We start from the raw sequence: 27,039 nt of genomic DNA, 5'->3' as shown, positions 1-27,039 counted from the left end.
GGTGGGGCCCTCCAGGCTATGATGACCCACGTAAGGCATTAGATCTCTCTTATCTTCGGTCTTGGTTTATCAGTCTGCTTGTTTGCTGTCCTGTTTGTGTTTTGTGTGTGCTTCTGTCTCATTTCATGTAGATATCTGTTAATCTCTACATATGTCTGTTTGAGCTTTATGTTTACACACACACAAAACGACACGCACACGTGTGTGTGTGTGTGTGTGTGTGTGTGTGTTTGTGTCATTGTTATTTTTCTGTCTGTTTTCCGTGTGTCTGTCTGAGTTTCTGTTTATCTTTCTGTTCCACCCAGTCGTCTGTCTGCCATTACGTTTATACGTTTTCATCTGTCTTCGTAAACCATTCATCTTCGTGTCTCTTACATTTGTTCATCAGAAGGAAAAGTGCGTGGCGTCAGGTGTTGCCAACCTGGCGTTGTTTCCAGGTCCTCCCAGAGGAAGCTGTGTACCTCGCTAATTATAGCCCAGCGAGTCGGTTCATGCTGATTAGAGGCGATCATAGTAGACTTAATTACCCTCCGCAGATGCGACAGCTACGCCTTTCACTTGGGCGTTTGGGAGGGAAAGTGGCTTTCCCTAAACCCTCACGCTTTTCCAGTACCAGGAACGTTAACTTTCTATTACTCGTACGCGTCGAGGATTTCCCCTCAAGTTTACATCGCACACAAGGAAGTTGTGGGTATTTACAGTCTTATTTGTCTCATACTTGAAAGTCATGTGTTTGTCAGTGGCTCTGACGTGTTCATTAGTATGAGTTATGGGTGTGAAAAGCATCTAGGAATGTTCTCCCCGAGCCAACAGCTCCGAGATTACACGAAGGCACTTGAGGGAGAGAGTGATGTGTAATAGATGACTCGAGCAGATCGCTCCCCAAGCTGTTGTCAGTTCAGACACACAACATTAGTGTCTCGAACACTTATCCGTCCAACACTCGGGTGATCGCGCGCTCATATGGACGCCACATGGGTGTGAACAAACAGCTAGTGTTAACTTGTAGGATCATTGGCCGAGCTAACGGCAGTGAGATCATCACAAAACCAGATTGTGAATCGGCTTCAGAGACCTAGAATTCTTCTCTCCTGAACTTCTGAACCCTGTGTACATAGGACTGATTCGCCCTTGTATGGCGTAGTTTTCTCACATCTGGAGGAAGATCTTGCTCTGTATACTGAGCAAAGTCCAAAGCAACGCGACTTACCAGCTGTCTTAATCTGGTCACATGATTTGATCCACTTGCCCAATGTGGCAGTGTTGATTCTCTCTCTCTCTCTCCCTCGCCTTTAGATATTACTACAGTGTCTGCACTCCACAACTGGCTGCTTTAATGCCCCTCCCGCATTTACCCTACCAAGTCATATTCAGCTCCATCCCATGTTTCCTATGTGGCCGTTGTTTGATGGGCCGTTGTGTTGTCTGTTTCTTCCCTTGCACAACCAAGCTTTAGGACGTTTTACCTATTCATATGCTTCCTCATATTATATTAGCCACGACCTTATGATCCTTTTTGATAAGGTGGATTTTGCTTTTCCTTCCCAAATTATAGATTGTATATTTCATGTCTTTTTATTGATCTATATCTAGAACCTTGCCATGTTACATTCAAGGCCTTGCTTCCATGATGACGGCTGTTCATAGCTGGAAACTCCATGAAAAAAATGACATCGCACATCAACAGTGTTTATCAAGACCCGGATTTTACAGTAAACTTTTGAAGGAAATCAAGGAAATAAGTTTGAACATGGAATATATCTTTGCGTCTGGCTGTCTCGTTACATAGCGTCCTTGAAATGTAAGTCGGTAAGGAATGCCCATGTGATGAAGGAGCCTTCACTAGTATGGGGCAAGTGTGAGTGCTAGACTTGAGTTACACCTACTGTTTACTTTAATGATTAAGCTTTAATAGAAAATGGAATTCTAGATCTAAATTGCAGAACATTTTGTGAATTGCTGGATGCATTTTCCAAAACGTACATGGTGATTTTTGAAGTATCCAGCTCTTGATAAACGAATATTTAGCTAATTCGTATTTGCGACTTTGCGATCAAAAGAAAAATTGCCTAAAAGAGGGTCGTTTCTGTTCGCTGTTTAGATATATAGACTTTTATATTGTACATCGTTTTTTTTTTTTTTTTGAGGGGAGACGCTTCTAGAGTGACTGTGTACATTGTTTACACTGAGGTGTAAGATGAACTATGATGCTGCATGATCGTCCAGACTGACCCTCTGGAAGCCTTGGATACACAGTGGCTGGCAGCCAAACCCACGATCCAGACGGACGGTGAATTAGCTCTCAACACCGTCAAGATATCGTCTCTCCTGCTGGAGTGGCTGGCTCTCGCCTGCAGGAGACACTCGGGCCTGGATGACAGGCCGTAGGTGTTTGTAGAAAGGTTACGGATGGATGCTCCAGTGGCGCTTCTGCAGGAGTGGTTGGCCCGCCTTCAAGGAGCTTTCCAGACCATGTTGACAGGTCTTTACCTACAGCAGGTAGTGAAGGGCTGCAGATGGATGCTCCTCTGTCCCTTCCGCCTTCAGGAGTCATCGGGGGCCATAACGACAGGCCTTATCTGCAGCAGTTTCCCAAGGGGGGTTCAGATTTAGTGAGCAGCCTCACCTCACCTCACAACGAACATCATGACGCGTTGCAGCTAAATGTTCTTCTATCCCTTCTTTCAGAGTGGGGAGGGGGTAAGGCCCTCAGGAGTACCCCAGGGCTTAGGATGATAGGCCGTTTCTGGAGGAGGTACAGAAGGGGTGCCGGTGAAGGAGTGGCTGCACCTCGCCTCAGCGATCATCATGTCCACACGCCCCTCCGACACTCGACCACTGGCAACGGTACTATTTATGTTTGCTCAGATGACACGACCACTTTTTTTTTTTTTTTCTAACAGTATGATGTTGGCGATACGATCCCCCATCCCACCTACTACATCCCCTCGAAGGATAGAATTAGCGTCAACATTCGTCCCTCCCTCTAACTCACTAGAATTGTTGTTACAACATTAGACATGTTGTGTGAGTGTTTGCTAATTCTGTTCGAATTGCCTTTTAAATTTTTGCTGTCTCACCAGGGGGGAATGATAGGGCCTTTCGTGCCCTTATTGTGGACGGTGGCGCAATACGGGTCCGGGAGCTGGAGGATCGATCTATGAATTCCATTAATGATACATGATGAGAGAAATGTAACGTTGTCTGATGTGTATGGACGATATCGGCTGCGACGGTGTGTACTGCCGGGCGCTCTTCCCTCTGCCGTACAGTACCCAGCTATCTTCCTGTACCTTACGTTCGTAGTGTAGGGAGGCAGCACCTGTGTGAGCATCCTGGCCTGGGGATGTCCCCACACTGATGTCATCTGTGGGGGGGGTCGTCTTGGTGTCGTCAGATTCCTCCAGACCGCTCCAGGAACCCGAGGGGCTCTGCAAACATACTCTGGAGTCATCCCCTGAGACCGATGGACGACGACCTCCTCCTGATAGGTCTTATCATTACTCTTTGAGACATTTCCCTCCATAACTAGATTAAGAAATGCATGTATTTACCTCAAGAAATATATACATTAGATGTCCCGTATGCTTGAAAGATGACAGCGGCTGCGTTGCCATGTTTCCTGATGCAGCGCGGTACTTAAGACAAGGTACATTGCTAGAATACTGTTATGATGGACTCGTCTGTGGCTACGCTACATAGCATTAGGATCCGCCCCGTCTGGATGTGAAGAAACATATGGATCCCGCTCTGTGCCTGTGTGTGTGTGTGTGTGTGTGTGTGTGTGTGTGTTGTTTGGCGCCGCTGTCAGGTAAGACGCAAGGGCTACAGTGTCGTTAACCACACGATACTACATAGCAGTAATCATGGGTGTGTAAACACATTATATGTAGTAGACTATTGCCGCTTGTCATCAGAAGAGCCAGCTGTCATAAACACCCATGATTTACGGGAATATTTGGGTCACGCCTGTGCTGTACACAGCGGGTGACCGGAGCACGGAGCGGGAGGTGTTGCTGCAACGAAGTCCGGTATTGAGTTCGAATATCGTTCCTCTCCTGCAGACCTGGAGACGTGGAGCCTTTGATGGTACCACGCCAGGTCCTCCTCCTCCTCCTCCTCCTCCTCCCTTTCCTCACCTTCGTGAGGTCATCAGTACCTCGCCTCATTCAAGACAGCCAGACCCTGCGGACCCCAAGTATGGACCTTGGATATTTCAGGAACCTTGCCAGTACCATGTCCAGACGCCTGCAGAGGGTAATCAAGGCTAAAGGAAAGATGACAAAGTTTTGACATCGTCTTCGAAAATGTATGGGGAACGCGGACATGTCCTCTTGCAGACGCATTGTATGTGCGCATTGTAATCTGTTTTCTGTATGTGCTGTAGGCGATGTTTTACGTATATCGGGTGTAGCTGCTCCTGCTGATGGGGCTGTAGAAGATCAAGATGTTGTAGTTACTGTAGGTGTAGTTCATGAATTAGTTGTAGTTGGTTTGGGGAGGTTAACGAGTGGTCTGGGTTTGTGTGGTTGCAGGTCTTAGAACCTTGAACATCAAGGTACGACCCCTTGAGCACGACGGTACGACCCTTGGGTATGATATAGCTTAGCCAGTCTTACCCAGGGGTCTTACCCTCATGCTCATGGAGTCATGACATGCCAGCTGTGGACTCTCACACTCCTGTGGTTTAAGGCCACAAGTTGTGAAAGTTATGCATATGGCAGATAACGTGTGTTTTGAGTCGTCTCCTGGTACTTATGTCCCTACAGTTTCTCCTGGTACCTCCTGCTCTACCAACCTGTCTCCACCTATATATATTAGGAATGAAGGATAGCATTACTGTCCTCCAGCAGATGACCTCGTCCTAGACCATCAGGTCTTCTGTTGTCCCACCATCTCTTAGGGCGCCACACTGGAGATGACCCAGAGGGGGATCACAGGGCAATCAGACCTTATTAGGGTCATGTCTCATCACACGTGGAGGTAAGCGTCGCACGACCCCAGACGAAAGGTCGGGGTCCAGGATCACAAGCTTCAGGTCTCTGTCGAGAACTCAAAAATAGTTAGGTCCGTAGGGTTACTGGACAGCTCATTGGTCAGAGTTCACGGGGGGGGGGGGGGGGGGGGGGGGGGTTGTAAAGCCCTCGGAATTAACGATACGAAGTATGACACAGGAACCCATGGACCAGTACCTTTACACTGCACAGCTTGGACTGTTCCTCTCTCTTCCTTGTTTCATGAATCGTATTTGAGCAAAGTGATGCAGCTGGTGATTAATAAGTTGATTAATCTACTGATTTTTTTTTTTTTGTGATGATCAGTGAGTGAAACCGAGACGAGATCATGTTACCGAGTCAGAACGCAGACCATTTTCTACCAGTTACTCGTTCATACAGGTGCAAGAGTTAGCGGCAGAGAAAATGGGGAAATTATGTTAATTCTATGTTTTTAATTATTGCCGTCTGTGAATACGAGAGTGTGGGAAGACTGGGTCCAGCAACCACTCTTCCCTGTCACACGTTAGGGAATAGAATGTCTTGTGATCATTAAGAAATATAACTCGTGAAGGTTTTCATATATGGAGCCACTGTTGTCCCCCTCAAGATGGAGGCCCTGTCTAAAACACGGCCTTTACAGCGTACTTCGAGAGGGAGCACTTTAAGCCTGCTCTAAACGAAGCCATCTGGGCTTACTCTATACTGAGGCCGTGTGGGACTTTTGATTTCGCTCTAAGACCGATTATGATGTGCTCATTCGAAAATAGAGACCAGAAACCATCTCGAAAATAGAGCTTCTTGTGTTTGCTCTATGTAGTGCCCCTCGCATCTCTTCCCTACAGATCCCTTGTCACTCCCACTGTACAGAGAACATCCTGTACATACCCTGAAGCGAGGCACCTTTGGCGAACACCCGGCCGGGCGCCCCCAACGGCGCTCCAAAACTTCGGGATATCCCGGGTTTATTACCGAGTCTTTATAGTGAAATTGGTTGGTGCACACCGGGTGAGGTGGTCTTGTCGGACGGGGATGTCTCTCATCTTCGGCTGAGACAAAAGGATTTTGCGATATGCCAGTAAACTTCGAGGAACTGAAGCCTCAGACGTGTGAGGCCCGTATACTGTTTACATGTTCGGGACGTAACCTTGAGGGCTATATGTTCAGGATTAAGGGTATGTGACGTTTACAATGCCTCACGGGGCGTCACACGGGGCACAGACGTAGGATACGTTCCTGACGTGCTCCTCAGTTCCGTCACACATATGTTAGTGTACATTTCACATCCTGTGGGGTTAACAGTCGACCTCCTGGTATAGTAATGAGTGAGGAAAGTGGTCAGAGCCGACCCACTTGCGTCACACACACACACACACACACACACACACACACACCCAGACACACGCACACACACGCTCCGGCCACGCCTGAGGATGTGTGACTTCCGAACACAGGAATGGTTGATCATAGTCTGGACCACTGGGAGGAGGGTGGTGCTCAGAGGGGGCCAGTGTGGTGATCGGTAGCGCACCTGTTGCCGTTGCTGGTGCGAGCAAGTCGTCCAAAATCGGTGCACCGTTGTGATGTGGCCGTTGACCAACCAACCCTCCTCCTCCTCCTCCTCCTCCTCCTCCTCCCAATCGCGATAGTCTCTTGTTTATTTCCGTTCGGATCTGTTGATGATCTAACTGTTCCTCGCATTTGGTGGAGAAGCTTCGCTTGTTTGCAACTGTGGCTAGGTAGGTGGGTAGGCAGCCTCCTCCCTCCGACGTTGTCTGTGGCGTTCATCATTATGAAACGATACGTAACTTGTATTATTATTAGCAGTGTAGGTAGGGCTAATATGAGGGACAAATGACCACTTCTGGATTTATTATGATGCATCTAGGTCATTTGGGTAGCTTCCAGGAGGTCGTGAAAAACATCTGTAAGTTTGAAGTTAGATGACGTATGGAACCCTCGAATTAAAACTGTTCTAGTAGCGCGTAAATGTAAATTCTATGTAAACGAATTAGTCTCGGCTCGGTCGTTTGTTATATACGATACAGGAAACCTTGTAAAAGAGTTAATATCGATTGTTCTGTCATGATACATGATACAGAAGATACCTAACCGTTTCAGCGCACTGCATCACTGGTTGACTGTACCTAACATCGCTCACAGTTTATGTGAGTTGTAACGACACGGAGACATGCCTGGTCGGGAAAGCGGCCCGAGGAACACCTGGGGCTGGATGTTACCTGCAGCAGACGACGCACCTCGCGCTTCGCTACGCATTCCGTAACACCAGCCCGTGACCCGCTGACAAGTAGGCCAGTACTCGGGTGTTGGTAACGTCCACGTACTTAGTCCTCAGTTGTTGCAGGGTCCCAACCCTGTGTTGGTAACACTTAAGGGAGGGTGGTGGTGGTGGTTCATGACCTTGTTCTGGTAACGATGTTTTGTGTTCGGCGTAAACCTCGGCCTCGAGTTAGTAACACTGGTAATGGGGAGTGTGCCTGACCTTGCTCTGGTAACACTCTTTTGGTAGTTTTGTTTTTTTTCCTGGTCTTATTTTGGCATCGCTGGAAGATAATCATGGAAGTGATTATCCAAACGAATGTGCTGCCAGACGTTATATGTGTCAGACGTACGTGGTTACATGCACAATGTGTGTATGTGTGTGTGTGTGTGTGTGTGTGTGTGTGTGTGTGTGTGTGTGTGTGGCAGAAACCGTTGCTGTGGACAGGGTCCGTTCTTTTCCACACTCCTGCAGTCGAAGGCCCACAATCGCCTTTGAAGGCTCAGGTCAGAGAGGCCAGGCCACCTTTCTCAAGGGTCGTACCGTCCTGGTTAAGGGTACTCTGTCGTAACCAAGGTTCGCACCGTCCTGGTTAAGGGTAACACTGTCGTAACCAAGGTTCGTACCGTCCTGGTTAAGGGTACTCTGTCGTAACCAAGGTTCGTACCGTCCTGGTTAAGGGTAACACTGTCGTAACCAAGGTTCGTACCGTCCTGGTTAAGGGTAACACTGTCGTAACCAAGGGTTGTAACGAAGTCTGTTCGTCGCTGTAAATCCTTCATCATATTCTGAGAACTCAGTCATCTTTCTCTCTCTTCATCTGTCCATTCGTCTCCAACAGGTCCTTACCACCTTCCCAGACGTCCATACACATCACCAAGTCCCTCGGCAAGATCAATTCCCCCCGTACGATCCTAAACAGCCGTGGATTAACTGGATGTAACGTGATTACATACCTCCACAGTCTGCTAACATTGTTGAGTCATCATTGTTAACATCTTAGTCCCCCGTCTCTCAGCCCGGAGTGTGATGGATTGTGTTTCTCATTAGCGTCGGTCGTTGGCTTCTTATAGTCCGTTTGAAGCCACGTTGAAGGTTGAGTGAGTGAGGCATGATGCCGCTGTACCGAGTGTTTCCAGCGTCCAGCGCGCGGGAATACGTCACACGCTGCAGGGGAGTTGTATGGGAGGCGACAAGAGCCGTGACTAACGAATCCGGTTGGGGCATTGTTACGGCGGTCGGCCAGTCAGGAGAGCTGCATCTGGCGCGTCCTGACGGCTGTGTAAGATGGCGACGTCGGACAGAGTCGTCCTCCGAAAGTAATCCGATATTACCTGCGCGAGAAACTAACCTACGTAACACCGAGTGACATGTCTGCTGAGGTGGAGGCTTGTTATGACCACCAGGGGAACAGGTTGATCCTCTCTTCGCCAGAATCCGTCACAGTCGCCTTAATTTAGTACGAGGGAGATAGGTGTTCCTCGCATCAGAATGTGTCGCAGATCTGTGTTTCTTCTGTGCAGATGAGGAGGAGTGGAGGCGAGAGAGAGCCAGGTTATTGCTGCCAACACAGGAATTTAGAACAATACTCGATAAGTTTGTCGTATTTCCCTGTGGTTCATTTGTTCATATCCAGTTCATATCAAGAACAATTAATTCATGGGGCAAGTTTGTTTTTAAATTGTAAAATGTGAAAACGTATGTCGGTCTGTGAAAGTGTAGAATGGTAGTATTGCTCTGAATATTTCTCTTTCATTTTATAGTTCAGTGGAAAGTGTGAGTTTTAAGTGACATTAAACACGGAGTGTGTGAGTGATAGTGTGTTTAAACCTTATAATTACGTTCTAGTATCACGTACTACCCTCGCTCTCTGACACAGGTACCTAGTTTTCTTTGCCATGCTTTTCAACACTTCCGAGCTACGAAACCTGGCCGAGAAAAATGTAGAAATAACTCGTCAATATAAGTATGATAACAGTTAAGATTAGATATTATATAGAGGTGTTGGTATGAGAGGCGATACGATGTGACGTTGTGATAATGTTTGGTATAAATGAACTCATGATAGTGACAATAATCCTCCTTAAAAAGTCTTCCGAGTAACCACGTTGTGAGTGTAAGATTTGATCGGTAGCATGGTGAAGAATGCCACTAGAATGTCGTCTCGTTCTCCACACAGTTGTACAGTGGGTATTTAGGTAGAGGTTCTATCACCTGGTCTCACCGTGGAAGGCAGGAGAATTTACTTGTGAATTCATGTGTGGTGAAGTGCGTTCTCAACGTCAACTGCAGGTGAGGTAATGTTGCCGAATATCTCTCTCTCTCTCTCTCTCTCTCTCTCTCTCTCTCTCTCTCTCTCTCTCTCTCTCTCTCTCTCTCTCTCTCTCTCTCTCTCTCTCTCTCCAGTGTTATCTTGTTCATGACAGTTTACACAAGCGCGATTTCAGCGTCGGATTTCGCAAGAGAAGAAAGAAAAATTCATCTATACTTATTTTTTTGAGAGGAGGAGTACGTTCTGAAGTGTAAAATGAAAATGCGGCAGACGTATTCCTTAACACATTTTTTCAAGCTGAGCATAGTGTATTTTAGTACATGTTGCATGCTAAAAGTGCAGTGTTTTAAGACTACAATTAACAGTAGAAGAGACAAGAATTCATTTCAAAAGTCAAGGGAGGACGGGAGTACATCTTTAGATGTAAACCGACTGTGCGGCAGATGTCTGATGTTGACGGTGTGTTAACAGTTAGCGGGGCTGACCACTAATCGCTTCCATAATGTCTCGTAGCAAGATATGAGAGGAGCGATGCTATCATTACGTGTGACATTAAAATCGTCTTTATTGCCATGGGTGTTTTGTACTGTTTTAATGCATGAGCATCATCCGGTTCATTTAATCTTTGTTGTTTGGCAGCTGTGACCAGGGGTGTGACGTCACCATACACTTGTGACGTAGGGGTGACGTCGCCATCGAGATCTTCTCCCAATTGGCTGCAGAAGACTTGATAGCCCTCAACGCCATAAGTACGAGCGCACGCCCCTAGAGCACGATCGCACGACCCTTAAGCACGACTGTACGACACTTGAACATAGTGAAGACAGTATTAGCTCCTCAGATATACGTACACATATTGATCCGACATTAGAAACCCTTTTGCTATGTTGCTATATAACTGGAAACCTTCTTAGGTCACTCGCGGAGGGTTAGAAATCAAAGACCCCAGAGAATACATAACATCATGAGAATAATTTATCACTTAAGGTTTATGACTTACCAGCGCAAGATATCAAATATGTTCTATTGAAAAGCAAATGTTAACGTCCTACAAAAGTCTCCAGTATTAAGAAATTTTAGACGAAATTTACAGTGATGATGATTGTGCACGATTTGATAGCCAGGTACATGAGACGATATTGTGAAGTCCGCGAAAATGTAGAAGGCTTCTTGAAACTTGAGGGTACGTAACTCTGAAATAGTTACTTAAGAGGTTGTGTTCAGGGGAAAAGAAAATGAGTGAGATAGGGATGTTTACGTGTTATAGAAAACGTGTATTAGTTACGTATATATGAATGACGACACCCACATCTTGGCTGTGTATGATTAGTAAGGAACCCATTTTTAGGTGTTCATTCCAGCGTAACTAACCATCGTTAGAGAACCTGCGAGTCATGGGTCATGGGGATGGAAGATATGAAGGTCAGTGGCTCAGGTCACGCTGGGCAATTCTCGAAAACATCATAAAAACGCTAGTGAGCGTTTCTGTGTCATGTCTACATGTTGAAGCTCTTTAGCATTCAGAAATATGTTACTCAAGCAGTGATTCTCAGAAACTTAAAGTGAGAAATGAAAAATGTCTATGTGCTATATATATATATATATATATATATATATATATATATATATATATATATATATATATATAATCTTAGTTTTTCTTATATGAAAAAATATATACACTTGAACTTGATGGTATATCATTTGCATACGATTAGCGGAGGAAACGTAGAGTGATACTGATTTTACGTATGAGGTGGACCCCCAGTGATTAGGATTCTAGAGGCTATTCAAGGCTTCATATAGCTATATGTATGGGATCATGCGACTCCTGTGTTGGGGGATTGAACACCGGCTGTGAATCGTAAAGCGATACTCTCTCGTACAAGCACTTACTACTTTACTTCTGGCATTCCTCGTCTTGTTTTCTTATAATCTCATTGCTCTACACACCTGTTGTGGATGATGTAATCTTTGGTCTCATTATGTCAGTCATACTAAGCCATTCCCATGTGAGTCAGTCATATTTCTGTCCATGTGGTCCTTCATGTTACCAGTACCTCAGCATGACAACAGACAACCCTGTTATTTCCTGTCTGTGTCTTCACACAACATTGACTGGCGTCGTTTCAGTCTGCTGGTTCGGTGAGCGAGGCTGACCATCACTTTCCATGTTGATCCAGACCGGAGAGTTTCACCTCCACCCCCTGCCATATGTCACCCCCCGTCACACACACACGCACATCTGTTTCTCCAGTACTCACTCACATTGATCCTGTCCATTATTTCTTCCTTGTGTCTCCTCCTTCATCATGCCTCTTCCCCATTCTTCCGTTATTCACTTTTTCATATTATTCCCAAACATTTTCTTTTTTTTTGTGTGGACTCTGTCCTTTATCACCATGGATCTCCCAGCCTTATCCAGCAACGACTTAAGTAACGGGAAAAGTAGCGATTGACGCAAGAGTGACCAGATCTGTCAGTAGCAGTAGCACCGTGAGCAGCAGGAGCACCACCCTTCAGTAGCAGTGGTAGCAGTAGCGGCAGCATCAGTAGCAACAGTAGAGCTGAGGAGCAAAGTGAGCAGTGGACAGGGTTCCTTGGGGCTCAGTTGAATGGTGAAAGTCTCTCGAGCAGACCATCAGCTGTGGAGACTGTCACCAGCATAATGAGTGATACCCGCCCACACTACAGCATTATTAAGCGCATGGGAGTCCAGCTACCGCCCGGAACAGCATTGATAGAAGTACCAGCTACAAGACCAGGAACACCTGTAACGTTAACGTCGTCGTCAGCAGCACCAGCAGTAGTAGCAGGAACACATGCAGCAACAGCAGTAGCAGGAGAGAGTCATCCCTGAGACACAGCAGAACCACAGCAGATGGGCAGACGAGTCTCACGGTCCTGTGAAGCCACAGAATGCCAGTATTACCATATAACGAAGCCGTGGCTGCGCTAGTGCTCCGTACGGTCACTGTAAACGCCCGTCTGTTGGTTTACACACCGCGACACCGTGGTTGGAAACCAAGCGATTTCAATGCCTGTGAGGTAAGAATCATGACTTCCCAAGGAAGGGTACTTGCGCCCCTGCTGTTTGCCCATTGTCTCACGTGATGTAGACGCAAAGTATCTGTAGTGAGTGCTGGAGAGCGGCTGTCTTTCTTAGGCGACAGGTACTCCCGTCTCACTCGTCTGCCATAGCTTATGGGGACGGGACTCCCTCCTCAGGCGACAGAAGCCTCCGTCTCAACCAGTACGTGTTTATTCCCCGTCTGTGTAGGTCTGACCGCTTGATTGTAGTTAAGACGGGCGACGACTGTGGTCGGAAGCTTACCACCAGGGAGCTGGTAGCATATTAATGACTCGTGTTAGCTTTCTAACGGAGGGTGGCAGCTCGCAACGGGGGACTGGGGCCCTTAGGGCGAAGGATTCCTTGACTGAAACCCAGAAGACGTCTCCAGCAGCGAGTGCTGATCCAGGTTCTCAGTGGCCAGGTTACGGGGACCCATGTGTCCTGGAGACATACAGGAACCCGCATGTCCTCCACACCTACAGAATCCTTTGTGTACGTAGGAGATACAGAAACCTCTGTGTACGTAGGAGACACAGAAACCTCTGTGTACGTAGGAGACAGAAACATCAGTGTGCGCGCAAAGTACGAGGGGTTTCAAAAGCAGCTGGAAATTCTATATCTTGAAGCAGCCGGCTTGGTGTGGACAGACACCGCCCCAGTCGTGGACATCTCGGAAGAAGGTCGAGATAAACATTGTTTCATAATGTGGAATTCAGTCAGAGCTTCTCGGGTGTGTTTAAGCTTCGCTGTGAGATTAAAAGGTTCTAGAAAAACGGAAGGAAGAGAGTTCGCCATCTCTGTTCGAGGAAGGAGGTATATAACGGTTCATCCTCGTGTGTTGGAAAGTACACAGGAACACCCAGGTAACACGAGACACAGGAAGGGCGTCCAAACAGCTCCTGGGCTTCCTTCGTTCACATGTAACATCAACCATCTGGTTAGTTAGGCAGGTTTAGCCAGGAGTAAACCCACGCCTGAACACACCGTTAAAAGACCTGCTGATGCCATTCACACGCTTTATGGCTCTTGATAACCCACTCCACCTCCCTGCTGTGTGTATAATTACCCCTCACCGTTAATGACAGGTACCGGTCGTCCGTAGTTGCCTAGTAAGGGTACATCTACTTGACAGGGTGGGCCCTGGAGGAGACTGGTGGTGGGGGAGTATTGGTCCACGGCGCCTCAGCAGATAACCAACGGGTCGATGTGTCAAACAGTTACAATACATCATTCTGATTTTATGCCGCGATTCGCTGATTTATATTTCTCATCTCTTTTTCTTGCCAAGCATTTCCCTCAGACAAGATAATTGATTGGAGGGAAGGGTTGTTCCTTGGGCAGGTGTGGCTGTATTCACCGTGGTGGCTGACGTATGATGTATGTGTGTGTGTGTGTGTGTGTGTGTATGGGGAACTGTCAACCCTGATGCACCCCTCCCTTCCGTACCGTCTCCACCCAGGCTGTCTCATCACATGGTGCAGGCAGATGTACCTTAACGGTAACTTAGGCGACGTCTGTGTCTTGGTTGAGGAGGGAGGGAGTGGCAGTTGGTGAATATCATCATATTTGAGTCTATCTGATTGAACACTGACTGCACAGGTGGCTGATTGGTTACGAGTTTGGCGACCCCTTCGTTCACCAGGGTTCGACAGATGTTGTGGGACTGATCCATGGAATAGCCAAATACATCTAGTGAACTTAAGTTCTTTTTTTCGTCAATAAGTTACGGTTTGTGTGGTTTCCTCTGCAGTACGGTCGGCTGCAGAGTCAGTAATTGATCGTCTATGAAGGATCAGGGCGACATTTTACCGCAAACACGTCTTAAAACTGGTAAATAAGACGTGTGCCTTACACGTGTTACGAAACGTTGTACGATTCATTCAGTCCTGCGCCACACTGGCCTGCCACACCCAGGCCAAGGTGTAACAGGCTTCGGAGCCTTGTTAATTGGGACTATATCAATGACCATTATTACGAAGCGAACACATGAACCACTTGTGTAGTAGTATGACCACACAAAACATTGTGGCTTAGGTTATCGAGTGATGCGTTTTTTGGTACGTAGCAAAACGTGTGGAGTGTAGCGAGCTGTGTCATGTGATGATGATGATGAGTGTAGGTGGTGCAGAGAGGAGCAGTGGAGTGTGCAGTCATGATGATAAGGAAAGGGTGGGTGTGGGTGGTGGAGCTTCCGTGTTACTGGTCTCCTCTTGCACGGGGGTTAAGTCATCTTTTTTTTTTTGCGCGACTTTACCACTGGGAGTACAGTCTCGTCAAGGGACTTCTCATTACAAAGGGGTACATCATTTCCCTGCTACTGGAAGTAGCGCAGCCTCGGAGCTGCATATATGCGCGCCTGGAAATAGTTGCTGACGTGTCAAAAGGGATCCTGGGGTTAGAAATGAATAAATAAAATTAACGAGATTCGTAACATACTGTCTTTCCCACCCAGGTATTCAAGACTGTGGTTTGAACTGTGATTTGAACACTGTTCCTTTCGCACATCTCAGGCAATTCATTGTGAACGTTACAGCAGAACTAAAAGCGTAACGTTACCGTCAAGAGAGCAGTGAGAGCAGAACAGATGATGACCTGGCCCACGCAACACGTTACCAGATCGAGTAAAAGTGGGAGAGATCGAGTGACTGTGTGTCTCCCAGCTTCACGGCAGTGGACTGGCGTGACACACTCGCCGGTGGCGAGGGTGTTGGGTGGGGGGATGTGTAAGTAACTGTGAGGCCTAACGTGGCTCCGGGGTTTGGAGGATAAGCTTTCCCAACTGTTTACACCAACGGCCAACGGCGTCGATGTTGCCAGTGTTGGCGGGGATCGTGTCGTCGTAGCGACATTGCCTCCGGGAAGGTCCACGTCTGGAATCAGTGATGTCGTAGGTCAATTCATGATATTTAAGAGTAACGTTTGCCATACAGCATTATATACTGCTTAAAGGATTAACTACAATGATTTAAAGTGAGGAATATAATGAACGTGAATTTGATATTCACTTTCTAAACTTTTTTAAGCTATTTATTCAGTGGGGGAACTAACACGTTTTGCTCCTTGGACAGTGGATGATTATGAGACCATATAATGACACTCTCACGAGTGTTTTCATTAATCTTTATAAGTTGGTTGGAGTCGGCTGCTCGTGTGATGTTCTGAGACAGTTACGTGAAGTGAGAGTAAAAGTGCGAAGCAGACGGTGAGAGTTAGGTGAGTGTTGTGTGAGTGAGATGATTAATTGTGGGAGTGAGTTGATTAATGTGGGGTGAAGATGGTTGATATGGGAGTAATGAGTATCATCATGGGAACCTCCACCTTCATATGTCATTCTTGCCCCTCAACTTCCACGTTTTTCATCCTCTTCCTCTACGTATCCACCCTCAGTCCCCACATTTCCACCTCAACCCCAACATATCCACCCTCAAACCCTTACATTTCCATCCTCATTCCCCAAATATCCACCTTCAACCCTCACATGTCCACCTTCAACCCTCCCACAGCGAGCCCTCGCCATCCCAGTATATTCTTGGGCAGTAACTAATAACACAGTGATCTCTCGACCTCTCCTGACCCCAGGTATGCCAGCGCTGGAAGTGGTGGGCACCCGACCTCCCTCCCTATACGTGACCTTACCAGAGCCACAGGAGCCTGCTGACCACGCCCATGACCACGCCTGGCCAGGAAGAAGGTACGTTATGGTTTGGCATCAAATGATAGCCTTTGCTCCATCTCTTCCCTCCACACTCAGAACCTACCTTTATCTTGGGTAGCCAGCACCATATATAAACAGTTTCCACTTGGGTGCCTGAAATACACATTGTGTGGGATTCGAAGTTTCCATAAGCAGCTTCGTTATGCACATCCCAGCTGACTAATTCAAAGAAGTCTTCCTTGTTAAACATATTTGCTATGGATAACAACAAACAAGTGTATGTGCAGCAGATATTGAGACTTGATATAATCGTCATAATCATTATGCCTGGGGAACTGTTTGAAATAAAGAAATGTTTATGGTTCAGTGGAAAACCTTTTCGATTAGAGTCTTAGATTATACGTAGTTATATGGTTATGTTTGAAGTGGTTACGTGGAGGAATGTTGGTAATGAGACGGGGTTGTGATCTCTGCAGGGGGCATCGCCGGAGAGGAAAGACTCACCTGCAGCAGGGTCTCCGTCAGGAGGGAGGGTAGGGTCAGGTGGGTCGGCAGGGAAGAAGGACCCTTCCAGCAAGCTCTCCATGACCCTCAGCAAGCGTGACCTCCTCAACCAGATGGTCAACCAGACCAAGCAGCACCGCCAGCAGATCAGGTCAGTCTGAGGAAACATTCTGGGACCTTTCAGTATGTGGGGGGCCTCCTCAGACCTGTGTGGGGGAGACCATGAGGACGACTTATAACCGAGGATGACCCTTGTCACCTTCCCCTACTACAACCCCCCCCCCCCCCCCCCCCACACACACACAGTGAACCTCTCTCACTATTAATTCAACCTATGTAGACCTCAGTTTGACCTGCCGGGTCAATACCATCCTCCTCAGCCCTACTTAGTGACCTATCCCTTTGTAACCCTGCCTGGAAAACACCTTCTGTGACCCTTTCGTTTTATGACCCAGCCTAATGAACGTCCACTGTGACCTTCCCAATGTAAGCCAGCCTGCACAGCCCCCTACTGTGACCCCCTCAACAAGTTATCCAATCCACCCCATTTATTATCGTATGGCAAAAGTGTTTATTGGTCTATTATCTTCTGTCTTAGAAATTATCTTATAGCCATATTATCGTCCTTGATATAATTACTAATGATGATTTGCTTTTGATTCTCAGTGTTTATTTCCAGTTGCTTGGAGTCTTGTAAGATTCGAATATTAGACTGTAAACTATGTTCACATCACACCAGGAGCCTGGAGAACGAACTGGAGCGGCTGCGATCAGGCGATGTGCTCAGTAAGTGCGAGGTTAGCATGTCGGACGTGGAGTGGAGGCCTGGCAACGTAGTGGGCGAGGGATCCTTTTCCACCGTGTACCGTGGCACCTACTGTGGTACAGAGGTCGCCGTCAAGGAACTCAAGTTCAAACTCTCGCAGGTACATGTGATTAGAAACCTGTCTGGTTAGTTATCTGTTTCTTACAATTAAGGTCAGAAGATGCGGGGTTTATAATTCATTACATAATGGTCTTGACGCACACATGCATTAAAGTCTGGGTAAATGTGTTATATGGGTAAAAACGTGAAGCATACCGTTTGAACATAAGTGTGTTTAGTGTCCCAACAGACAGATTACGTTTTCTGTTTTTAGGCGGCCCATTGGTGCTTTTTGATTTTATAGGGAAACTAAAGTTTATAATTTGAAGTGATATGTGAATACGACTGTAAGAAGTTAAGAAGAACAGGACCGTAAAATGGATGACTTAAAGTGTCTATGAATAGAATTACTTTTCTTGTTCTTTTTCAAGAGAAATTAATATATTAAACTTGGCATAACATAACAGTTGAGTCTTAATGATTCGTTCATGAATAACTAGTAATTTCTCATACGATCGAATACCATGTCAAGTGTCATGAAATTTGTATTTGTACGGAAATACCTACTGTAATTCTGATATGAAAAGCTAACATATTTTCTCAGAAAAATTACCCATGGAAGACTTGAAATATGGTCGTATGATTTCGAGGCGACAGCAACAGAAGCATTTCGTTGCTCTGCTGAAGTCATTATTATGGGATCTAATTTCACTCAAGTTCTTGGAAGTACATGCCAGTTCTGAGCCACAATGCCTACGGGTTTTACCATCATGTCTCATAACCCAAGTTGATGCACCTTCCTCCCTCCATCATAGCAGAGAGTGTGAGGGAGTTGCCCATCGTCCATCCATCTGGCATGAAGAGACGCCCTCCTGATGCAACACACACCAGCAGTGTCCTCACAGTTGACCTGACAGATGGTACCTGCGTTTTGACCTGACCTGACCTTAATGCCCTCTCTCTCTCTCTCTCTTTCACAATCCTAGGGTTTCTGTGACCCAAATTAAGCACTGTATCTTCCTGATTTTCTATTTAGATATGCAATATTGGGGTCGTTTGATATGTAATAGTAGGGTAATGAAGTGTTCTTTAGTCACACAAGTTCACAATCTTATTTTGAACACATCTACAGACAACTTTAACCCATCCTATGGTGATGTGGTCACCCCATGCAGCTCTTGGCATTGCAAGCCATGACCATGCATCTAACATGACACTCTGTGGCATGTTGAACTTCGAACTACCTTTCAGACGTCCTCTTTGTAGCAGTGTACACTTTCCTTACTCTGTCAGTTCATCTTGAGACAGTGACACCTCTTGACCCTAGACATGATCCTATGGGGCCTGTTCTCCCTGTGTGACTTGAATACCCAGACAGTTTGACCTCCTTCCATGACATGCCAACCTCCCTGACCCCTCGCAGGACGACAAGAACTACTTCCGGTCGGAGGCAGCACTCCTGCAGCAGCTGCACCACCCACGGGTCGTCCTTCTGATGGGGGTGTGCACGGTGGCTGCACGACCCTTCATGCTCCTCGAGTACCTCTCTGGTGGAACCCTCTACAACCTGATCCACGCCACCACGTAAGTACCTGACCCATGCCACCACGTGAGTACCTGCCCCAGTCCACACCTCTTGCTAATTGTGAATGATTTTTAAATCCATGAATGAGTCAGTTTGCAGTGAGATGATCTAATAGGCTTTTCTTTACCAGGCGGGAGAGACTGGACCATGCTGCCTACTTCGTGGTGGCCAAGGACGTGGCTCAGGGCATGAACTACCTCCACCGACATGAACCTCAGGTACTAACCTTATACACCGGTCATAGGGCACCTGTATGTATACAGTTGGTGATATTCTCATACTTAGTATCATCCAAAAGTGATAATCATTCTTGACATTTGGCTGTTAGAGGATATCCCTCTTCATAAATTCAGTAACACTTTTGTGATATTGTGGAACGAGAATTACTCTCCATATGAAGGTGTCGAAGGTTACTCTGTACAAAGTTGGTAACATTTTGATGCTTAGTATTTATGCAAAAGGAAGAATCATTGACCATATACAGATATTAGAGGTAATCCTCCTGTATAAATCGGTATCATTCTACTAATGTATATTGGTAAGAAATAAGAAATATATCACTGGCCACATGCAGCAGAGAAATTCTTCAGTATAAAGTTGAAAATGTTGAGAAGTGAGAATAATCATAACTACAAATGCAGAAAAGTTTTTAAAAGTAAGATTTTGTAGAGTTTTTCCCTTGGTTGACAGGTGCTCCACCTTGACCTCAAGTCCATGAATGTTCTGTTGGATTCCTACTGCAGAGCTAAGATTGCTGATTTTGGTTTCTCCATCCTAAGGCGTTCAAGAACTGGCTCGCCTGCACAGCGGGGCTCCATCCGGTGAGACACATACACACACACACACACACAAACACACAATTAAAGTAGCACTGGTAAATTCAAAAGCCTATATGATATGAGTATAAGAATAAGTGTGACCTCCTGAATATAAAACTTCCTTCCCTTTTATATAAATATCACAGACAGGTTATAAGATTCTCGTTAAGTGGCATTGTTTTGTTTTATCTGTAGAGATGTCATCTTCTTGCATTCCTGTCCTTATTTAAGCTTTTACTTATGTTACAAGGCTGTGTTTTTCCCAACATCTCTGCCTATGGCCCTTCCTCCTTATTGTGTATGCTGACGCTCATCTTACCTTAGGGGCACACCTGCTTGGATGGCGCCTGAGCTATTGACAAAGGGTGACGTGTCTTCCAAGTGTGACGTGTATAGCTACGCCATCATCTTGTGGGAGATGCTCACGGCCAGCCACCCGTTTAAGGGACTCGACATATATCAGGTAGTTGCTGACTCTACATCTTTCGCATCCAGGTACTGGCTGATTTTACTTTCAAGTAGTTCGAGGCTGATATAGAATTCACGGCACTGTGGATTGACCGATTGTATAAACAAATGCAAGAGAGTAACTTTAAAATGTATAGGCCCTGACTTGGTGATAACTAATGATTATTAATAAAAATTGAAAACCTTTTCTGCCAGCGATGGAAGGTAACGTTGCATTGGGATTTACCATTACTGTACTTGATCATCGAAAGCTTAGCAAATATTCTCATGCACATCACTTCTAGAGTTCAAGTAAACCCTGTACCTTCTCAACAGATTATGGAGACCATAGAGGCTGGGAATCGTCCACCACTTCCCTCTAGTGGTGTGTCTCAAGAACTAAAGGAGTTGATAACATCCTGCTGGGCTCAGAATCCCTCCCTACGACCAAGCTTTGAGGAGATCCTTGGTGCCCTGGAGTCTGCAGCTGTGCCTGCATCATGGCGAGGAGTCCTTCACAAAGCCAACATTGCCCCCTCACTCTTGTCAGATGTAGCAGCTGCCAGGTAAGGGCGATTCACTACCAACATATATAACTCATTGTTGGATTGATTGTAGGGGAGATGTACTGAGGCAAGTGGGAGGGTTTGTATGAGATGTGTAACAAGTAAGGGGAGTGATTGTGGAAACTTGGGAGATATAGATGAAGAAAAAGAATGAGGACTTACATATGAAGTCTGGACAAAGTGTGGAGATAGTGGGGTCTTGCATCATTATAGTATGATTGGGAGAGTGAACCAGCTGTGAGGAAAATTGGTCACATGCCATGTAAATAGGGAGAGTAAACCTCTTATGTATAAGGTGTCATGTGTGGTGACATTAGTGTTGTCAGGGATATTTCACCACTGTTGTGATACAGATAGATGAAGATATTTTTGAATGTTAGCTTTTTTAATTTCATGTGATGATATTAGAAAACTTGTAAATCAACCAATGATCTTATTAGGACAATCATTGGAGTGGTGGAGCAGAGCGTTGAGCTAGTGCGGCGCTCACTGCAGCTTCAGCGAGCTAAGAATAGAAATCAAGAATTTGTTGAGATGAAGAGAGAGCATCAACTTCAGCAGTATGATGCTATGGAAACAGTAGGGGTCACAGTGGCTACTCCTGCCAGACAGCAGCACTCCAGGGATCCTGCAGCTCGCTTTTTATGTATGTACACTGACTGGTTTGATATTTAAATCACAGATTTCTGTTATATACTTAGAATGTTTTGCATGTAATCTTAGAGGCATTACAATATTGCAGATAAGTAATGTGCGTTGAATATCTCTGGAAGGATATAGTTGCTTGTTTATTTTTTGTCATTCTGGTGAATTTTTTTAAAACTGTGTTTATTAACCTTAACAAAACTGGCTTGGCCTAATGATGATGAATTGGAGGCTGACTGAAAAAGTGAAAAGAAAATTGTTGGCGAAGGTGAGTCAAGATGGCTTGTGTCTTCGGTTTCAGAATACCAGTTTTTACCACTTTTATTAATTCTCACTGCCTGCATGTCAGTATGATTATTTGTCTATTGTCATGTTTGGTAAGATTTATCCTTATTCCAGCTGGCAGATTACCCAGGTCCCCACGTGAACAGACAACACCTACCCAACGCATTACATCCCCACGTCGACCCTCTACCAGCAAGCAAACACAGGAGGTCACACACACCCAAGAGCATATGGCAGGAAGTCGTGAGCATCATCGCCAGAGGGAGTCCATGCCAAGAGATGACAGCCGCCGTCGCTCACCTGACAAGAGATCCAGACCCTCTCGTAGTAATTCCAACAGGCTGGCAGCTACAAGGGACACCAGGGACGGTAGTATGGATCAGCGCAGAGTAAGGAAGGGACACAGCAAAGAGAAAGGTGAACGACATCTTGATAACCGCCCTGAGAGCAAAGACCATCGAAGAGGCAACAGACGTAGTTCAGGGAACAGTAGAGACAGGGACTATAGGGGAAGGGATATAAGACTTAAAAAAGATCGGAGCAAGGAAAGTGAACTGAGGGTAAGTCAGAAACAGAGGAGAGATACTGATGCTGACAGAGCTCGAGACCAGTGGAATTGGGATGATGAACGGGGCTATAGCCGAGGACGACAACCACCTAGGCAGGTTTTTGAACGAAGAAATGCAAATAAGAAAGATAGATATGTCCGTGACAGAAGGTCCACCAGTTTGGAGAGTCACAAAGACAATGTGCATCGCCGGTCCAGCAGCAGAGATCACCAGTCTAGCAGTAATGAACGACGCTTTAGCAGCACTGATCGACATTCTGAACTTCGAAGAGAGATTCGCCGGGGAAAGTTCTACAACAGAGAAAAGGGGTCTTCTAGGGAGCAGAGACGACATGGAGACCGACGCAGTGATAATCATGAACGGTTAACTGACAGTAGGGATAGTCTAGGCGAAAGTCCTGATGAGTCTTGGACCAGCCTTGAGCGAAGTAGTTCAACAGGTTCCAACAATATTTTAGATGACCCTGATGATCCCCGCTTACTAAAGAGGGATCACAGGAGATATTCCTCAAGTCCAAGACGGCGTTCACGAGAACGACGGTATTCTCCTTCAGTTATACACCCTGAACACCATCACTACTTGCCAGATCAACATAACCCTGATTATCGCTGTAGTCCCGAGAGATGGCGTTCTTCACGTAGTCCACAACGACGGTCTAGGATGCGAACTCCTGACTCTCGACGAACGGAATCTGGGTCACGTTTGGGACCTTTGGTAACATCAGAGCAGCTGATGAGCCAAAAGCAGAGGCTGCGCCCTGTGAGGCCAGCTGCACTCTCTGACCTCTCACACATCCCTGAGAATTCCTTGAATGATATCTCCATCATCCTGAAGACTGCCATCACTAAACGTCGTGATGCCTTTGATGAGGGACTCAGCGGTCGAGACTCTTTTCGTTCAGAGGATGTGGACTGGTCAGATTGGCACTGAGTTGGTGTGTTTGGAAACAAGTGAAAGCTCTCAGGTCATGTTCTGTCTTCCCAGTGATTGCATGTTTCTTGTGATATGACGTCAGTAATTAAGAATATCATTGATGATGCCCACTTAAGATCATGGTACTGATTGACTCATTTATGTCAAGTATATCACTTTATGATGTTTGGAATTAGTTCAGAGTAAAGTGAAATGTTTTACTGAAGTCATGAGAATGATTTTTTTCTCTCAGGATGATGGGCATAATATTTTTTTACAGGAGTTGCCAAGCTAGTGTTTCCATTAGCTGACATAGATAGATTAGATGATATTTGGTTAAGAACCTGTGTATTGAGTGACAGGGATTGTAATCATGCAGAAGCCTTCACAGTCCTAAGCTGCATGTCTGACTCTACTTTGTAAGGAGGCGCTAACAAAATTGCTTCCATAGCCAAGTCTCATCTGATTGTTCATCGATGAAATATTAGATGGAAAAGTTTTAATCCTGTAGCTCACTGATCAGTCTCATTTGTAATATATGTATGGAAACTTTGATATGATAAACCGTAGTTATAGTATGTAAGGTATGATTCAGGCTCAAGGTATGAAGACTTACCAACCAACAGTGATTGTCTTTCCTGTACCTCTCAGTTTTATCAGCCTCGTGCACACACCAACCTGAATATGGCAGTTTTATATCAATATTTTCTCTATTGTAAGGTGTTTATTATGATTTAAGCAAGTAATTCAGAAATAAAGGTTAGATCACCATTTTCAAGAACAGTCATAAGAGTATCTAAACTGATTTTGCTCTTAATGAAGATGAAAATGGAAAATTTATTTTTTTGACTTTTTATGGGGTCATCAAAATGTGTCAGAAGTTTTACATCTTGAGCAAATGTGCGGTGTTCCCATCTGGTGCCCTGGTGCTGGAAGTCTGTGACAAGGTACCATTGCTTCCACTAGTGCTTCCAGGATGACTTAGGACCAGGTGATTTATGGCTTATGTTGATAGGGATGAATTCCTTTGAAACTATTGTATCCATTGATGTTGGTATGGGAAAATGAACTTTTTAAAAAATCTGGCTGGTGGTATTGTGATTAAGTGGTAAATTTGAATCGCTTAATCTCAAGTAGTGTACATATGTATTGTTCCAAAGTGATGTGTTTACCAGTGGACTGCTATGTAATGTTACTAGAGTACAAAGCTGGGACTGAAGAGTAGCATGAGTGTACTTGCTGGTTTTATTTTGATCTTCAAAGTGAAACTTTAGCAGTATAATAGGGGTGGTTCTTGCAAATATATCTCTTTTTGAAAACAAAAGAAATGCTTATGTGAAGCAATTATTTTCAACTCTCTGCATATTTTTCATGTAAAGTAAGAAATAAATGCACTTATGATTATGATTTATTTGTAGTACCTCTTGACACTGATATTCTGCATCAGTGAGAAGGTTCAGCTTCTTCACAATGTGGAGTATATATATGGGAAGTGAGCACTTTGTATACTGCCCATCCCCTTAAACACATATTGATCCAGTCTTATTTGAAATATTCCAAATGAATTCTTGTTTTAAAGATTTGATCCTCATCCAAATATATTAGTCTGTTGAGAACCTTGTAAGTCAATAAAATCTCAGTTCACTTTATAAGGAAGGTGATTACAGCATTTTCAGCTTAATTGCCCTGGCTGACTCATTTGGGCGCCAATGTAGTTTGCACCTTTTTCCATTTTCCAACTCCAGAAGCTCCATGTCCTTGTTCTTAAACACTGAAAAACTTTATTTGACCATTATTTCTTCCCCTCATTTCTACAATTTCTCAATCATCAGTCTGTATGCACAACTGCTTTTAGCATTCAATTTCTCCTTAACACTTATTTCTAAAGTTTTCTCATGGTGTCTTTCCTCTTCATGTTGATTTTTAAGAGAGCTTTTCATAGGTGTTGCTAAGTGAACTTTTCTAAATTTTGTTGTGAGAGCTTTTCACGAGTTCTGTTGAGAGAGATTTTGTAAGTCTTGTTGAGAGAGCTTTTGATAAGTTCTGTGGAGAGGTTTTTTTTGAGAGAGAGATTTAATGATCTTGCTTTATGTGTGATTCATTCCTTGTATTATGGCTTGGAAGGATTTACTTATGTTATTTGAACTCCATGTCAAGTGCACCTCTAGAGTCTAGTACCTCGTTAAGTGTGTTTATGTTCTACCACTGGAGCCAAGCTAGAGAAGGCAATCTCGTATGACACTGCACTTCTTTGTCTTTTATCCATGTCCCAAGTCCTATGTCTGCACCAGAGCTGGTGTCTTCTATTCAGTGTGAAATATGGTGGCAGCTGGGTAAAAGTGGAGTGGACTTTAAGATAAGGTGGGATGGACCCTACGCATTCCCCACAACACTATTTGCATGCAGGCTGCTTCAGTGAGCAACGGCATGGGACAATTAAAAGACATTGTGAGTAGGTTGCAAAATTCTTATTAGCATCCCTTGTGATGACACCGTTGCTCAGGGTGAGTTGAGCCCATCACTTTTACTCCTGGATGTAAAACCCCCACAACCCTCCTCTCTGGGGATAATGCTGCTGACAGCTTGAAATTATTATATATGAGATGGAAGAATTGGACTCTAGTGTTCCATACTTCAATGCCTGTACTCATTCTTCCAAAATTACCTGTGCTTGTGTTTGCTCTGCTTTAAATTTTCTAAGCATGAGACAATATAGGGCTCAAGGTTTACTGATGTTGATGCTTAGGCTCAAATTATTTAAGCATTTAACACTCTTATCTACTGTAGCATACTTTTTGCATTTGGTACACATCAAAGGAGAATTTTGATTTCAATAGGTAGATTCACCCATAATTTATATAATATATGGAGATGTATATTATGTTTGGAAAATATAACTGCTTGTGTTTGCTCTGCTTTAAATTTGCTAAGCATGAGACAGTACAGGGCTCAAGGTCTACTGATGTTGATGCTTAGGCTCAAGTTATTTAAGGATTTAACACTCTTCTCTCCTGTAGCATACTTTTTGCATTTGGTACGCAAAACAAAGAAGAATTTTGATTTCAGTGGGTAGATTCACCCGTAATTTATATAATGTATGGAGATGTATACTATGTTTGGAAAATATATCTCCACAAGTTTGGATCTGGATTGGCTGTCAAGTTCCCTTGGTAATACAGATGCTAATGATACAGGAAAATCCATAATTCTGTAACGTTTTCTCTCTAAGTTTAATGGATTTGAGACATTAGTGTGTAGGCACAATTCTTGATAGCAGCACCCTCTAATGTGTGTGATGATTATTTTTTTCCAGACACCAGCCACTGCTAGATGGTCTTAAGAGCCTAGCTAGTGATAGGAAGCTACAGGAGCAACCAGGAACATTAGTCAATCCAACTGAATTTAAGGGCAGCAGTAATCTTTAATCATCAGACCATCCCATCCTACAAATAACAAGTTCCAATGATAGTGTTCAGGGGTAAACAACCGAAGCAGTCTGAATCATTATGGCATTCTACAGATTTAACAGGTTTTCTATGATAGTTGATATCACTTGGCAGCAACAGAA

At 45.0% G+C, this 27,039-nt stretch overlaps 1 protein-coding gene across 1 annotated transcript in view; it reads left to right on the top strand.

Annotated features, from left to right (window-relative positions):
- The window catches only part of LOC139759182 (uncharacterized), a 32,378-nt gene extending 7,255 nt beyond the window's left edge, over nucleotides 1–25,123 (top strand). Inside the window, exons 2-11 of the mRNA XM_071681230.1 lie at nucleotides 16,200–16,315; nucleotides 16,752–16,930; nucleotides 17,519–17,705; nucleotides 19,068–19,228; nucleotides 19,360–19,447; nucleotides 19,920–20,050; nucleotides 20,372–20,510; nucleotides 20,831–21,060; nucleotides 21,501–21,706; nucleotides 22,105–25,123. Coding sequence (XP_071537331.1) covers nucleotides 16,200–16,315; nucleotides 16,752–16,930; nucleotides 17,519–17,705; nucleotides 19,068–19,228; nucleotides 19,360–19,447; nucleotides 19,920–20,050; nucleotides 20,372–20,510; nucleotides 20,831–21,060; nucleotides 21,501–21,706; nucleotides 22,105–23,489 — 2,822 coding nt within the window. The 3' untranslated portion in view covers nucleotides 23,490–25,123. The remainder of the gene's footprint in view (nucleotides 1–16,199; nucleotides 16,316–16,751; nucleotides 16,931–17,518; nucleotides 17,706–19,067; nucleotides 19,229–19,359; nucleotides 19,448–19,919; nucleotides 20,051–20,371; nucleotides 20,511–20,830; nucleotides 21,061–21,500; nucleotides 21,707–22,104) is intronic.
- Nucleotides 25,124–27,039: the final 1,916 nt, after the last annotated feature.

This window comes from Panulirus ornatus, chromosome 32, assembly GCF_036320965.1.
Source record: "Panulirus ornatus isolate Po-2019 chromosome 32, ASM3632096v1, whole genome shotgun sequence".
Classification (NCBI taxonomy): domain Eukaryota; kingdom Metazoa; phylum Arthropoda; class Malacostraca; order Decapoda; family Palinuridae; genus Panulirus; species Panulirus ornatus.
This window is presented reverse-complemented; position numbering and strand designations above follow the sequence as displayed.